Source organism: Myripristis murdjan, chromosome 3 (genome assembly GCF_902150065.1).
Source record: "Myripristis murdjan chromosome 3, fMyrMur1.1, whole genome shotgun sequence".
NCBI lineage: Eukaryota > Metazoa > Chordata > Actinopteri > Holocentriformes > Holocentridae > Myripristis > Myripristis murdjan.
The window spans coordinates 1,215,158-1,231,680 of record NC_043982.1 but is presented as its reverse complement, the minus strand read 5'-3'; the positions used below and the strand labels follow the sequence as shown (position 1 = coordinate 1,231,680).

General features: G+C 40.7%; 1 protein-coding gene across 1 annotated transcript in view; it reads right to left on the bottom strand.

The window, feature by feature from the left end:
- Positions 1-16,523, bottom strand: part of LOC115380406 (transient receptor potential cation channel subfamily M member 1-like) — a 50,641-nt gene that overhangs the window by 23,903 nt on the left and 10,215 nt on the right. Inside the window, exons 7-14 of the mRNA XM_030081580.1 lie at positions 14,484-14,655; positions 13,277-13,451; positions 12,752-12,875; positions 7,358-7,430; positions 4,225-4,325; positions 3,038-3,211; positions 2,092-2,226; positions 152-202 (exon numbers count right to left, since the gene is read on the bottom strand). Coding sequence (XP_029937440.1) covers positions 152-202; positions 2,092-2,226; positions 3,038-3,211; positions 4,225-4,325; positions 7,358-7,430; positions 12,752-12,875; positions 13,277-13,451; positions 14,484-14,655 — 1,005 coding nt within the window. The remainder of the gene's footprint in view (positions 1-151; positions 203-2,091; positions 2,227-3,037; positions 3,212-4,224; positions 4,326-7,357; positions 7,431-12,751; positions 12,876-13,276; positions 13,452-14,483; positions 14,656-16,523) is intronic.

The following is a 16,523-nucleotide window of genomic DNA, read 5'->3' as shown; positions in this document are numbered from 1 at the left end:
CATTTTCTGTAAATTTCACCCGTAAGCCAAATATCCCTAAATTTTTGTGAGTAGTGTATGTACACACATCACCAGATGCATATATATGTACACACACATATTATATATATATAATTTATAATATATGTAATTTATTTATTCTACAACATACCTTTTTCACATCTCTGACCACAAAGTGCAGTGTGTTGGTTGGACCTAATCTCTGTAGAAGGACACAAAAAAACACAAAAACTGATCAAAATAATAACCTCCACAATTGTTGGCCAACGTAGGATAGTTGTTGCTAGATGGCACACATCTTGGATTTTTTTTTTTTTTTTTTTTTTTTTAAGAGTGGTTTCAGGGGAAGGTAAATGATTGGAGCTGTAACTGTTGAATACATTTATCCTTCTGTCTACTGCAGTGATCCAGTGATCCGTGCACTGCTGAAGGTATAGGAAGATCCACCACAAATTAATTTCTCCTAAAAACCACTCTCCTTTGATTTTTTTTTTTTTTTAATTCTTTGGTGTGTATTTCAAATTATCAGCAGATTCAGAGCTGCTGTGAGGTTGTGAGGTTTATTTCTTATTAGTCATGCTAAGCTAACCTGAAATGCTACCCATAGGAAGTGAACCACCATTTTCACCATACAGAGGTGAAAATGGTGTCCAACTGCTTGTCTCATTCTGGATAAGATGGAAAAATGGTACCTTGTCCAAAACATTGGAGTATTCCTGTAAGAGCTAGATTGTTTTTTAAAGGACAATCTCAAAAGCCCATGGAATACAACTGTGTGAATAACTTCAAGGCAACAATATCTTCAACATTTATCACATCTGCTATTTCTTTATATCTGAATAATATGTCTTACGTAAGGACAGGGAGCCAAAATGTCGACTAAAAAGCCAAAATAAAGATGCATGTGTGTATGTACAGTGGTCCCTCGCTATAACACGGTTCACCTTTCGCGGCCTCGCAGTTTCGTGGATTTTTTTTAGTGCAATTTTGCATGATTTTTTTTTACTGGACTTATTTTTCTACGAAGGTTTGAACTTTGAGAGTGTTTAAACAAGAGAGAAAAGTGAGAAAATGTTAATGCCTGTCTGAGAAAAGTGTATAAAGTGTGTAGTGAGGGGTTTTACAGCCTTAAAACATCTATAATAATTGTAAAAAATAAAGCTGACTACTTCGCGGATTTCGCCTATTGCGCGTTATTTTTAGAACGTAACTCCCGCGATTAACGAGGGACCACTGAACACGCAGGCCAGGAACGATAACACATTCCAACATCAGCAGAGGCTACCAAGGACCAAATGAGCACCATTTGTCATGTCCACACAGAGAAGTCAACTTTTCTTCATTTTTTTCACATTTGGATGAATTTGATTTTTCACAAAAAAGAAGTAATTGTTACAGCCACAACAACAAACATTTGGCTCCACCTTGTGACCAGAAACACATAGAACATATAATTCCTGAGCAAAAATGAATCTTATTTTACAAAAGTAATTGCCAGAAATTAACCAAAACTATAGGAGCCTGGAGGCCTGGCCAAAAAGAACAAAAGGATGGAGAAGGTGGTCAGACCCAGAGCTTCACCTTAAACTACCAAAACAGTGCTTAAAGCAAACAAGGAAACAAAGCTATGAAAACTGGACTACCTGACCTACATCCTCAAAAGCAACAAACATAAAATAATGAACAACACGACAAAAACACCCTGGGATGATCAGCAGGCTGCTCATCTGGGAGGGAGAATTCCTTCAGCCCCAGCCTTCCTTATATAGGGCAGGGCCAACCCTCCAATCAGGTGATCATGCTCACCTGAGAAAGACAGAGAGACAGACAGAAAGAGCGAGAGAAAACAAGGAGGGCAGAGTGCGTAACAGTAATAAACAGAAATGTATATCACTTCCAGCATTCAAACTCCATTATAGACTGCATGGTCAGGGACCACCTGCAACACCTTCACGGACTAGCAGGGTGCTATGGACAGCTGGCTGAACCCTCTGCAATGGAGTGATCTCTCCCTTGGAAGGACACATTGTCCTTGTTCAAAGTGATGCAGTACATTCTGATGTGTGTAACCGAGGCTGTGGACCTGCTCACCGTGTTGTACAGCTCCTCCAGGCGAGGAATAGTGAGGAAGTGGTGGATGTTGACACCATTTTCTATTAACAGCTTGACAAAGTCCACTCTGTCTAGCACCAAGGCATCCATCATGGCCTGTTCCAGAGAGTTCACCTGCAGGACATTCAGCAAGAGGCAACACATTACCTTTAGTCACAGTGATCTGAGTTAAATGGTATTTATCTTTTCTCATTATCTAGTTTTCAAAATCATATGACTATAATTCAATCAAAGCTTCACATTTCATATCCAGCACCGGCGCGGGAAGTGGGGGTGCTGAGGGTGCTGTATCATTTGCTTTCTTTTGGAGATATCTTGAATGTGGCTGTCACTTAGGGTGTGGACAGGGGGGAGAAAATAAAATGTGTATTAATCTACTACACCTAATGCAAGTAAAACGAAAAATATGTCAACTGCGTGCAGAGGGGCAATCACGCTGAGACGCATCGCCAGACGCATGCCGCGCCAACAAAACCATGGCGCCCCTGTGGCAATGCATCCTTATGTGGTCACCTCATCATCCTCATGTGCACACATTCCTTTGCAGGACCCAAGGAGAGTAAAACGATGGAGAGGTCACTGAATCACCTTGGCACCAGTTGTACTGGAGTCAATGGAGAGCGTATGAAGAAACTCATTACAATTCAACACATCTCAGTCGTTTGACACCGGATGATTAAATACCTCCAGAAAATAAAACAACACACTTCAGTGAGTTATAAATAACTCCAAACTGGAGGCATGTCTTCATCTGATGTCAAACAATAGAGATATGTTGAGTTTTAGTGATTTTTCTCCATGCGCCCTCTACTGACACCTTAACTCAGCGGTCCCCAAGCCCCGACATTCCAGACCGGGCCATACAGCCTGACTGAACCCCCCCAGTGAAAATTAGTTCCCGTGTCCTTGATGTCCAGTGGCTTACCCAGTTGAGCAGCTCCAGCTTTCTGGGGTCTGTCTCTTCAGGTGGTTCTGGTTTGGTTTTGGCACCCTTGCCTTTCTTCCCCCTGGCTTTCCCTTTACCTGCCCCCCCACCTCCACCTCCACGCTGGACAGCTGCTGGGCTTTTTGGCCGGTCGCTGGGCAAGGCACTCACGGGCTAGATAGACATCATAAAAGACACAGTGAGGCAGAAATACACAGATTGATGGTCAGAAGATCCTCTAGATTAGGGTTCATTGTACTGGCACAAATGATGCGCACAAATTAGGGACTGACCAATAGTGATTTCCAGGGCCTATACTGATTATTACTAATCCAGGACAGTGATAACTGATATTTAAGGCCAATATTCATTTGCTATAAATTTGAAAACTGCATTTTCAAAATTTACAGTATTAGCAACACCAACACAAACCTTGCTTTTAATTAAAAGTTTATTTTCATTGTAATGTTGCATAAGAAGAAGAAGAAGAAGAAGAAGAAGAAGAAGAATGTATTTACAAGACTTCACAATTATTAAAATTCTATATTTAAAGGCCAGAGCCGTTATGTTGGATCAGATGTGTTGTGTTTAAATGCTTATGGAAGATGCTTTCATAAGCATTTAAACACAAAACATCTGGCAGGGACAACACACTTTCACTTAGTGTTTGTTTTTGTCTTTCTGTAAAATTAATTAAATACAAATCCATTGAAAATGGAAATGAAAATTGGAGCCACAGCACCAGAAATATTATGGTGCAAGAGGCTTAGCAAGGAACAAGAAAACAAACCCCATGTGCTTCCTGTTCCTGTAACTTTAGATTTCTACACTTTGACACTCTTACACTCCACACTTTTACTTCACACTTGACGGACTTATCTGTCTCTTTTTCTCTGGTGTTCTTACCTAACGACACACAAAGAAAGCATCAAGCAAGACTTCATTTTGTTATTGGCTTTCCCAATCGGACCTGCATCCTCTCCTTCTACCCATAATCCCTTGTGGTTTGGTGTTATTTCCTGTAATTGGCTGGATTATGTTCTCACCTCTAACAAACTGAATAACAGTTCTGTAACAGTCAGTAAGATACGTGTTCAGGTGTGTTGTTACTGAACTGCTGAGATAGGTAGGTAGACTGATTGATTGATTGATTGATTGATTGATTGATTTTGTTTCTGCAAACTCACAGGCCAGTGGTGTCCATAGACAAAGATCTGACTGCGAGCAATGTCCACCCTGTTCCATGCCAGAGCCAGACTTAACTGGTCTGGTGCTGAGGCATTGGTACCTAAAAAAACAAACAAACAAACAAAACTGAAATGTTAAGTTTCACTTTATCTCATATTCATAAATACCTCCAGTTATGAAAGTAATGCACCCTACAGTTTGTTCATAATTCCAGTCAAGTGAAACACAAAGTGGAGTTTATGAAACTTAAGACTTGAGACTCGCCCTTGGGGGGCCTCCAAAGGCGCTTGAAATGTCCCTTGAAATTTTGATGATATATTATAATGGTAATCATACAAAAATGCAGTTTTAGTGTTATAGCAACCCCATATAACAAATTTACCTATATAATAACAGCTTCAGCGTCATTTTAATGCTACATTGACATGTAATGAGTAGAGCGGTGCCTCCGTCACGGTCGCTCTGCGCCCTGAAAGCCTGTTCCTGCACTGTGGACGTTTGGTGGAGCGGCTCATGAACAAGACTTAACGCTCTACAGTCCAACATCCCCACGTCACCAGCAGCAACTGTGTCCAGCTAGCTCGCTAGCTGCTGCCAGGACACAAATCATAGCAGAACCCAAGAAACCTGAGGAAAATTTTGATGGAGGCAACAAGGAAGATAATAGGAGAGAGTGGGCGAGCAAGAGACAATACTGGGGTAAATGTTGGATCAACTTTCAAAGGGTGCAAGACACATACCTGTCAAGTATCCCATTTTGGCCGGGATTTTCCCGTATTTTACCCTCCTTTCCCGGCCCCCTCCCGTGTTAGTATTTTCCCGTAAATTTCCCGTATTTAACCTGCATTTATTAAAAAAAAAATAATAATACCCCGGGGCGAGCCGCCCATTCCCAGTCTGACCTCTGCCACCCGCTACAGTAACCTACTGCATGTACTGTAGGTGGCAGTTGTCGCGAGGTTAGTGTGACATTGTCAGAGAAGAGTGACAATTGACCTCCGAAACTATCAAGGTAAATAAACATCCCATGTCTGATTAAAAGGACCAAAAACGTTTTTTAGTTAAATGGAAGACATGATGAATGTATTTGAACTATTGATTTATAATGATGTCGGGCCATGCCTGTGTATTTCAACGTGATGACGTTTTTTTGCCAAATTATACATATGAATAAAAACATGACTTGATTTCTGCTCAGCTAAATATCGGTTAGGTGGTTATTTTTGATTCCATCTGATGAAACTCTTTGAGAGAGTTCACGGAAGGTTTGTAGATACAATATTTATTTATTTATTTATTTATTTTGTGTTGTGTTGTGTTGTGTTGTGTTGTGTTGTGTTGTGTTGTGTTGTGTTGTGTTGTGTTGTGTTGTGTTGTGTTGTGTCCGTCCTCTTCTGAAGGCAAGTGGCACTTTGCAGCCCAAGTATTCAATGGTCCTCCATTCCCTGCTGCATCTCTTTCAGCCTCTGCTGATGTGGCTGGTGGTGGATTTTTTTTTAGTTATTTATTTTAGTTATTTATTTGATATTGTCTTTTTGCATTTGTGTTTATTCATTTATTTATTTATTTTTCCTTAAGAAAGAAAGTTTACTTAGGGAGGAAGTGTGGTTAAGCTGTTAAGTAAATGCACTGTCTGCTAGTTTATTTAGTTATTTTTCAATAAACCAAATTCACTATGCCACTTACTGTATAACTTTGAATATTATAATACAGATAAACACCACACCACTCCTGTGACTTTGTTATCTTTTCAGATTAAAAGCCATAAAAGAGTAAAAACATGCCAGGTAGCAAGCAACACAGGTACAGCAAATAAAATTGATAATGGGTATGTTAGTGTTAGATTTAGATTTAGTTATGTAAATGAGCAAGCACTGACAATAGTCAATAGTATTGGTGGCACCGAGGGGTGCCCAAATCAAATTCTGCTTAGGGCCCCATGAGGGCTTGGGCTGGCTCTGCCAGCACGTATAATTGTTGTACAGCTCAATGTGTAAGTATAGAATCAATATGTAGGGACAAGGCAAATCAGGAGCATAGCTTTTCATACGATACTTTGGAACATGGTATGAACAAATTATCATAACACAGTGAGAAAATGTTTACCTACAGGTGCTATCTATGTCTTCTGGTTGTTGCAGACCCAAAAAATTGAGTTCTGAGATTAATCAGACTTCTGAGGAAAATGACAGAATTGTGAGAATAAAGTCACAATTCTGACTTTTTTTTGTGGCCCTAATGCTCTTCCATAGAGCTAAACCCATGCAAAACAAATCTAGGAAAATTGGGAATTAAAAAACTGATAGTTCTGGTCCTTGATTGTGACTGGCTGAGCCGCGTTCAAAGCTAAGAAGTATGTACAATACTCTGTAAACACTTGTGACTGCAATACAGTTTCAGTACTAAGGCAATTAGTCTCCAGCCTGCAGTTTGCTTAAAAATATCAGATTGTTGGGTGGGCTAAGCCCAGTGGCGGATACAGAACATGGCTAATGGGTGGGCCTAAAAAATTCTGGATGGGCCTGTTATTTCATTTTGTTTATTTTTTTAGATAGACATGTATAAAATGATATGATGAAAGAAAAAAAAACCTCTTGGACTGATCTGATAGGGTGGGCAAGCTGTCAATCTGGGTGGGCCTACGCCCATCCAGGCCCACCCGTAGATCCGCCTCAGGCTAAGCCTGGGTGATCGGTTGAAAGAGATGGACAGGATGGAGGGGGAAGAGAAAAAAGAAAGGAGACATTCTTAAAATAATGAGAGAGTAACTGAAGAGGTGGAAAAGTCAAGAAACAAAGCTGGGACACTTAAATTGACTATGTAGTCTGTTTTCAGACCTGGTGCACCAAAAGAGATCTGGCTATTGATTTTAAAACAATCATCAAAATGGAGCTAAACCATGTTCTCCATTACTTTTACTTTTTAATCGTAGGGTTCACCTTTCCCATTAAAAGGTGAACCGATTTCAGCAGTTATGTTGGACGATGTGCCAGGGTTAAGCTCCGCTTTGCATCATGCCTAATAATGCCCCTTAGCTGTTCTGAAATAACTGCAAACCACAGCCTCTCATGGCTTATTGCTTTGTACATTAGCAATGTGTACACGCTAGACATCACATCCCCACACTGGTACCTTTCAGCAGAGCTGTCAGGATGGACATCTCGATGTCCTGCTGCCCCTCTGAACCCATGCGAAACACTGTGATCTGCAAAACACAAACACAGTAAACAAACAAACAAAACAAACTCAGTAGCAGATTTGAGCTGTTCGCCTAACTTCGCCTACATATATATGTAGCCCGGATGTAAAAAAAAAAAAAAAAAGGAGATTAAAATAGAAGTTAATTCCTAATAACTCTACATGGACAATATTCATTAACATTCATTAAACTGAAAATATTTTAGTTTCACAACAAAAGGAAAACTGGTTAACTAAGAGACTGATGCAATTTCTTATTTCCTAAGATGTAAAGAAAAAAAATGTAATGTGTGTTGAAAATAAGCAGTACTAAACCATATTGAATGTTAACTGAAGAAAAACACACAGATTGTGCCTTTACCATTATTCATTTTGTTTTATTGGTTGTTTGATGTGTCAATCAAAGTTACCTGTAGCAATTGGGCAGGGTAAGAAAAGAGGCCAGGAGAAGGGAGTGAAAAAAAGTGCGGAGATGCGAAAAAAACGAAGGCGTTTGGAGAGAGAAGGGTGTGAAAAAACTGAACATAAAATACGGACTATTGTGGTGTTGAAAGTGTGTGGATAAAAGTATCCCTACAGGATAAACTCACAGTGAGTCATTGTTGTAGCTGTACTAAGTTAAGTGCAGTAGTTTGTTTCAGTTTGTTGAAGTTTATCGTGTGTTGTTTTTTTTTTTTTTTTTTTCGGCCGAGCTGATAGCCGCTAAGCTAATCGCTGCTAAGTGATAGCGTTAGTTGTTAGCCGCCAAGCTAGCGCCATTGGACATTGAACTTAATTAGTTTGGCGCTAAAGCCTGCTAGCACCCTGGCCTGTAGCCTCCAGCCTGCACCGGAGGAGAAGAGACGGACGAGAGGATACCAGATAGCGCACTTGGCGACCAGGTAAAGCCCTGCTGCACCTCTGGCGACGCGGGAGGAGAGACTTTTCTGCATTAGCGTGGAGGCCGTGCTGAACGGAGCCGCCATTTTGGCTCAGAGGACTGCAGTGAGCGGGACTTTTGGGACGCAGCGGAGTTTCTGGTAGGACTACTTATGACTATTTCTTCATTTTGGAGCCTCGTGACTCAAATTCACCTCACCTCCGGCAGTTAGAGTACTTTTATTTCACTCAACATAGGTAAACCTTCATGGTATCTACCTGACAACGAACCCAAACACCCCATCATTCTGTGAATTTCCTTCGGGATGAATAAAGTATCTATCTATCTATCTATCTATCTATCTAAAGGTGAGTTAAAGTAACTGATAACTGGCATAGGGTGCTGGGGTGCTACATATAGATAGATAGATAGATAGATATAGTTCTCTTGCACTGCTTTTTCTTTTACGTGGATATATTATCAACTATGGTACAAGTTTCACAAGTCTTGCTTTGGCAGATACTCAGTGAATGAGAGATTTAAGTCATTCGTTGGCAGGAGGAATGGGTCGGGCTGTGTTCAAGACAGCAAATACACAGCTGATTCAAACTGATAAAATTTAGCTGCAGTCAGGGCCACTGCTCCCTATACACAGACTACGCACAGCGCGTAGGGCTCCAAGTACCTGCAGGGGCCCCCAAAAATTAAGGTTGATAATAAAAAAAAATGTCATAATAATTATAACATTATTACATAACAAAAAAATGTATAAATTAGTTTTGAACAGGCCCACCGTTGTCTTTTTAAATTGTGTACCCTACTAAATTTGAACAAAATAAATGTTTTACCTAAAAAAGGCCCCCTCACACACACCCCTTCTATGAAATGGTACAGTCTTCAAGTGCACGTCTTTTTTTCCATCAGAGTTTGCTGCTCTGCCTCTGGTGCACTGCGCAGGTGCTATTGCCTTAATAGCTTGTTAGCCTTATGTTTTGGTGACTGAGGCAGGGCTCTCAAGTCTCACGCATTGGGAGAAGGGAAGCAAATCTGGGTGGCACAACCCCTCCAGTCGTTTCACCTGCACCTGCACCACCAAGAAAAAAAATTACAACACCTGCACCGGCACCGTACGAGTCCAACAGGCAAAGAAACTTTCCAGGCTACAGCAGCACACTGACATAGATTGTGTAACAAAGCACTCCGCTCTATTTTCACTGGCTAACAGCTGGCTTAGCTTGTCTATTCAAAGAAGAGGTATCACTTCGGCTTATTTTTTTGACTTATCTGTGTTATCACATGCATACTACTGCTCATTCACTGGTAGCTGAATTGTTAGGTCTGTTTGATAAGTAATTTACATTTTTAAAACAAATAATAATTTAACATTGTTAAATCATTTGTGTGCATTTTAGTCATTAACATTTTAGTCATTAACATTAAAACACACTCTTTTTTGTTAGTAAAATAAGAGTAAAAGGTAAAAAACAGAATTCCCAAAAATTAAAACAGAACCCCCATATTTTATATATTACTTAATTTATACCTTTTCTTGTTTATGTTTATCTTTAATGTCTATTTAAAAATAAATCACATCTGTTTGAGTGGAATTTGGAAGGTTGTGTGTGTTTGTTCGGTGGGGTGGGGTGGGGGCTTAGCAGCGGCCCTGGCTGCAGTGATTCAACAACATTGGTCTTCTTCTGCAGTCCATATATGACATTATCTAGATTGATTGATTGTATGCATAGACCAATATAATGTTACTGCATGCACTGTCATAGAGTGCATAAATTGCAGCAACTGTATTCATAAGATTTCAAATATTTTTTTTTAAATGAGCTAAGTTACGTTTGACAGTAACTGAATTTTTAAAAATCTCACCACCTTTTGCAATTTATTGGTTTCTCAGCTTACTGTTGAGCTGGAGCTGCTTGGCCCATGACTATTCTAAATGATTTCAACTTGATTTTAACTTGGACCTCAGGGTTAGGGTAGGTTTTCTTTCAAACAGGTCATAACATGCCAGAGTAAATGTATCCTTTCAAATTTTATTACCTACACATTACCTATTTTTTTTATTTAAACTTTATTTAACCAGATAGGATTTATTTATTTTATTTATTTTAGGACACGTTGAGAACGCAAGATCTCTTTTATTCTCTTTTATTATTTGGCTAAGAAGGAACACAGTTACAAACTTTGATGGAGTCTGCCTCCATATCCTTTACTAATCCATAGATAGATAGATAGATAGATAATGTATCAGATGTCATGCCATAAAAAGCAGCTAAACTTAAATGCAGTTCCTTGAAACAACACTTGCTATGGATATAATAATTGGTCTAAAAGCCCCAAGTTTGTTTTGCTGACATTACCACATCTGAGCATAAACCGGCACTGTTTGAAAAAGTGAAAAGAAATTGGACTAAGGCATTTGTATGCTCAAGTAAAAAGGGATCGGTTCAGTAGAAACCTGTGTGAAGCAGGATTCCGTGCTCTGATTATTATAACCTTATTCTGTTTGATGACAGTTCCAATATTTACTGCATTTCCTTAATCACTATCAAACTGGGACTGTGAATTATCTATGTAATGTGAAAAATATCTAAATACCAAACAGCTTCCCCTGTGGTGTCTTCCCCTAATTGTCTGCTTAATCTCACAAGAGTAGTTGTCACTTTTTGTTATTTCACATAAACAATCTAAATGATTAAACCAGAGACCCATTTGACCCTACAAAACGTCCCAAATCACAGCAGACCCAGTGGATATTAATCTGGGTATACATCATTGTTAGTGAACTGAGATGATTACAAGGGAGCCCTGTCTGCCTGTTTAAATGCATTGTAAATTCTGGTGCACAAGATCTCCAGCTGTTCATGGAAACATGCAGTGGATTGTGGGATTAAATGAACAACTGACAATCTCCATTAAGCTGTGAGTTTTAGGTCAAAGGAAAAAAAGTGTGATTACACGACACATCACAACTGTCCATGTGATGCACAACATATTCAAAACCTTATAATGCACAACATATTTGACACAAATATATTTGTCTCAAAGAAACACTTAGCTGTGCACCAAATTACACTGGAAATTACATGGAGCGTCACCTGCTGCTGCCAGCCCAACAAGGCCCCAAACCAAACTGAATCTCCTATACTCCCCTCCTTCCAAAGGCTATGCTAGTTTGTGAGGCATTCCACGTATTTGTGTTCAAGATAAATACAGACGCCAATGGATATAGAATTGAAGTTTGTGACATTTCATGATACAAAAATTCCACAATTTGAGCTGTAGTATTGAAAATGTTTGCAGTTTCAGCTGTATAAAAGAAATGCCATTCAGAATTGAGTTTTTACTCCTTCAAAATCTGGATCGGAGATGAGTTTTGTTTTATGTTGGTGAGGCAGGTAAAGTCACTGCTGTATAGACACAGTGACTGAGGATCCTCGTTCAGGTTTCAGTCTGCTGTGTGGCATTTTGTTCCCCAGTGATGGAAAAAAAAAACATCTGACAACACCAAGGTTGTGTCTTGCTATCAGATAAACAGAGCCATCAAGAATGTGATGTCCATTCTAACTGCCATTACCCTGTTCCTAATTCATTACTACTTCACTGCACATGTGAATAACCCTATGAAATCAAAGGCAATTTTCCCCATGAAACTCTATCAAAGGCAATTTTCCACTTTTGTTATGGAAATTCTATTCTATTCTATTCTATTCTGTTAAATAGCCAGTACGGTTTTACTGTTATGGATTCAGAGGTCTTACAAATTGAACTGATTCTTTGCCCTACTTTTCTAATATTTTTTTCAATAAAATATTATGATTGAAATACTGTGAGAATATATTGAAACAAGCATGCTGGCTGAATCATGAAGCATAGATAATGAACAAGGTGAGAACTTTTTTCATAAAATGTTTTTATGTGAAATTTTGTTGCTTCCTCTCAGACCAGGGCTTATGTGAACATTATTATTATTATATCTCCTTGTAACAACCATGGTTCTAAAACAGCATAAATTAAAACTGATCATAAAATAAAGCAACGTAAAATCATGATGATGAAGGGTGTGTTGAGTAGGTTTTGGCTAGCAATGCGTGTGAAAGATGGACAATGATACACAAATGACAGTGCAAGATATGAATGAACAGCTTGGTTTTATTAATATGTAGATGGAAAAAAGAATCAGATGAATATTAAATCCAAAAATCCCATAACCCTGATGGAGGCTGTTCCCACTGAAAAGTGTTAACAAACTTGTCAATCAAAAACAACAATAAGTCAACTTAGTCAGTGTTAAAAAATATGTACATCTTTGTTAAAGCCATCCTTTGACTTCATACTGAAACTTTTAATATCCTAAATTTTATATCAGTTGGTAATGAATCTCACATTAGAACCATATACAGAAAACACTGTTTGTCTTGTGGGCAATTTTCCAGTTTTCATCTTCCAGTACCTACCAGTGCTCTCTTCTTCATGCACTCCATGACCATGATGAAGATCTGCTGTGCCTGACTGCGGCTGTAGTTGAAGGTTTTCTGGATGGTGACCAACAGCTGATCTCTGACACTGTCACTCACCACCCTAAAATAATGAGATTATAACATGATCGTTGGTATGCAGAGTTTGAAATTAACACTCGCTAACCTGTGATGCTGTCCGTTTTATTTAAGAGGACGAGGATTTCTGAGGTTGTCGGTGACTGTCATCCCAATGAACAAGCCCATTTTGGGCCAGTGTGGGGCCTCTGGGGGCAGTAAATTGGATCCCCTGTGTACCACCCACAAGAGGCAGAGATACGTCCCGTATGAGCTGACCAGCAGTAGGCCTTTGTGGGGTAACTGTGGGCAAGCCTGAATATAGGTTTCCCACATAAAGTCTATGATTTGTTTTTTTTGGCACATTTCAATCACTTTCCATTTTGTGGGACATTCTGGGCCTACATTACCTATGGAAGGCTAAGCCTGTATATTTGCAGTACCCACCCATCTTCCTCACAGTATCTGTGAGCAAAGGAAATGATGTCGGAGGCCCGCCCACTGCCGTCACAGACAACAACAGGGACTGGAGGCTCTTCCTTCAGGCTCTCTAGCACGATGGAGATCACATTGGGACCACCTTCCAGAATCAGACACACAAGAGGGACACCCTGCCCCAGACCTGAAACACATCACACATACAGACACACACACACACACACACACACACACGCACACACGCACACACACACAGACAAATACACACATATTTATACTGTATTACTATACTTGTGAGGATCTTCATCATTCCTTCCCAAATTCCTATCTCTGACCTAAACCATCATAATTCCAATTTTAGGGAGTAGCAAAACAAAAAAAAAGAAAGAAAAGAAAAAAAGAAAACAGAAGACAAGTTTAGTAACACATATCAAAGTAAGATCGCTGTAATGTGTGTTGGGGTTCAATCCAGGTCCCGCTGTGGTGTTGAAGTGAGAGGTGACGGCTGAGCCTCCCTTTGCTGTCCCTGCCTTACTGACAGCTCCAGGCATAGGATGACAAAGGGAAACCCACAGGTCACACAATTAGTCACATGGACACAGCAGGGGCAGGACTCTTCTACTTACACCAATGCACATGTAATAATGCAGGTCCATGGCACCTAGCTCAGTGTGCAATATCTGCTGTTGTTGTAGGTGTACATTACCATAATCTTAGAGCAATCAGAATTACCTGATATTCTCTAGTGTGCCATAATAATGGGACAATCCCCACCTCACTACCACCACCACCACCACCACGACCACGTGTAGGGAGGTGAGAGGTTAGAGTCAATACAAAGCAGTTGCTCTAGTTGGCAAAAATTCTTGTCATGTTCAAGGTACTGCTGCCAGGTAGGAGTTTGCTGACACGTCCTTGGAAATTGGTTCTCCTATTCTGCTGCCCAAAATAACATTTTGTCAACCGATATTCTTCAATGCAGTATGGTAAATTTATCCACTTCAAGCAGTACAAAAGCATTCTCTATTTTGCAAGGCATATATCAAAACTTCAAATCTACCCCAACACACAAATTAAACTACACAGAAAAAAAACATAATTTGTAATGACTAACATGAGAAGGGTTTTCTGGACTATTTATGATATGCTGGTGTTTGGGTGCTAATTAGCATCTCAGGTTTGGACTAATTATATGATAGTGGAATAGAAGACTCACGTGTGTTGATCTTCTGCAGAGAGATGTGTTTCTCCAGCTGGCGGCGGAGCCTGACCTCAGCTCCATACTTGCCACAAGTCCCGTTGTCCGCCAGGATGAAGTGGGAGTGGCTGTTGTTGAGGACTGACAGCTTACTGAGGGGGTTGGACATGGTCTGGTAGGGCCTTGTCACCTGCACCAAATAGGGATGATAGATTAAAGTGCTACCTACTTAAATCCAGCTGACAAAAAGGGTCAAACCAACTATAAAAACAGTTAAAGTGTGGATAGATGAAGCTACAGCGGCTCTACAGGACTGTTTTGAATGCACAGACTGGCAGATGTTCAAAGATGCTGCTACCCAGGAGAACCATATCAACCTTGAAGAATGCACATCATCAGTGACATCATACATCAGCAAATGTGCTGATGATGTGGTAAAAACCTGGATGAATGGAGAGGTGAGAGCTCTATGTAGAGCCAGAAAAGCTGCCTTTAAGTCAGGTGACAAAGAAGCTTACAACACTGCCAGAGCAAAACTGAAAGCTGGCATCAAGGAGGCAAAGCGAAGGCATCAGCAGAGACTGGAGAGAGACCTCAACACCAACAACAGCAAAGACTTGTGGCAGGCAGTCAAAAGTGTTACAGGCTACAAAAGCAGGAGCGCTCCCATCATGTGTGAGGTCACGTTACCAGACGAGCTAAACACATTTATGCTCGCTTTGATCGCCTCAACAGAGAGTCAGCTGTAAAGTCTACTCCGCCTCCAGAGGACCGGCCACTGTCAGTATCCACAGTGGATGTGAGGAAAGTCCTGCTGAAAGTGAATATGAGTAAAGCTGCTGGGCCTGACAACATCCCTGGCCATGTACTAAAAACGTGCCAAAAACATGTGCCAGACAGTAGATGTCATTACTGACATTTTCAACATATCGCTGTCACAGGAGAGTGTTCCCACCTGCCTCGAGACAGCCACCATCATCCCTGTGCCTAAAAAGTCTGCAGTGTCTGATCTAAATGACTACCGCCCTGTGGCACTCACCCCCATCCTGATGAAGTGCTTTGAGAAACTGGTTCTCCAGCACATAAAGAACAACATCCCTGCCAGTCTGGACGCTCACCCTAACCCTCAGAACCAACAGATCCACAGAGGATGCCATATCCACTGCTCTCCACTCAGTCTTCACTCACCTTGAGAAAAGAAACACCTACACCAGAATGCTGTTTGCTGATTTCAGCTCAGCTTTCAACACAATCTCCACCATGAAGCTGACTGGAAAACTGAACACTCTGGGCATCAGTACCACTCTCTGCAGCTGGATACTGGACTTCCTCACAAACAGACCCCAGTCAGTTCAGATTGGCAGTCTCTCCTCCTCCACTCTAGTGCTCAACACCGGAGCCCCCCAGGGCTGTGTGCTCAGCCCCCTCCTGTTCACGCTGTACACCCACAACCGCAACCCCCGACATGGAGAGAACTCTATTGTGAAGTTCGCAGATGACACCACCATCATCGGCTGGATTTCCAACAATGATGAGTTTTCATATCAGGAGGAAATCAACCATCTTGCAGAATGGTGCACAGAAAACAACCTACTGCTCAACGTCAGCAAAACCAAAGAGCTGATAGTTGATTTCAGAAAAAAGGAGGCAAAGACACACAACCCTGTCTACATCAATGGAGCTGAGGTGGAGCAAGTGAGCAGTTTTAAGTTCCTGGGAATCAACATAATAGAGAATCTGTCGTGGACTTCACATATCTCTGCCCTGGTTAAAAAAGCTCAGAAACAGCTGTATTTCTTAAGGAAACTTAAGAAAGCTAAATTCCCACGCCAAGTTCTTGTCAACTTCTACAAAGGAGTGATTGAAAGCATCCTGACTGGAAACATCACAAACTGGCATGGGATGTGCACGGCCCAGGACAGGAAGACTGCAACGAGTAATTAAAACTGCCCAAAAAACATCATTGGTACCCATCTACCAAGGCTCAGTGATATCGGGGAGGTGAGGTGCCTGCGCAGAGCCAAAAGGATACTAAAAGACAACAGCCACCCCAGCCAC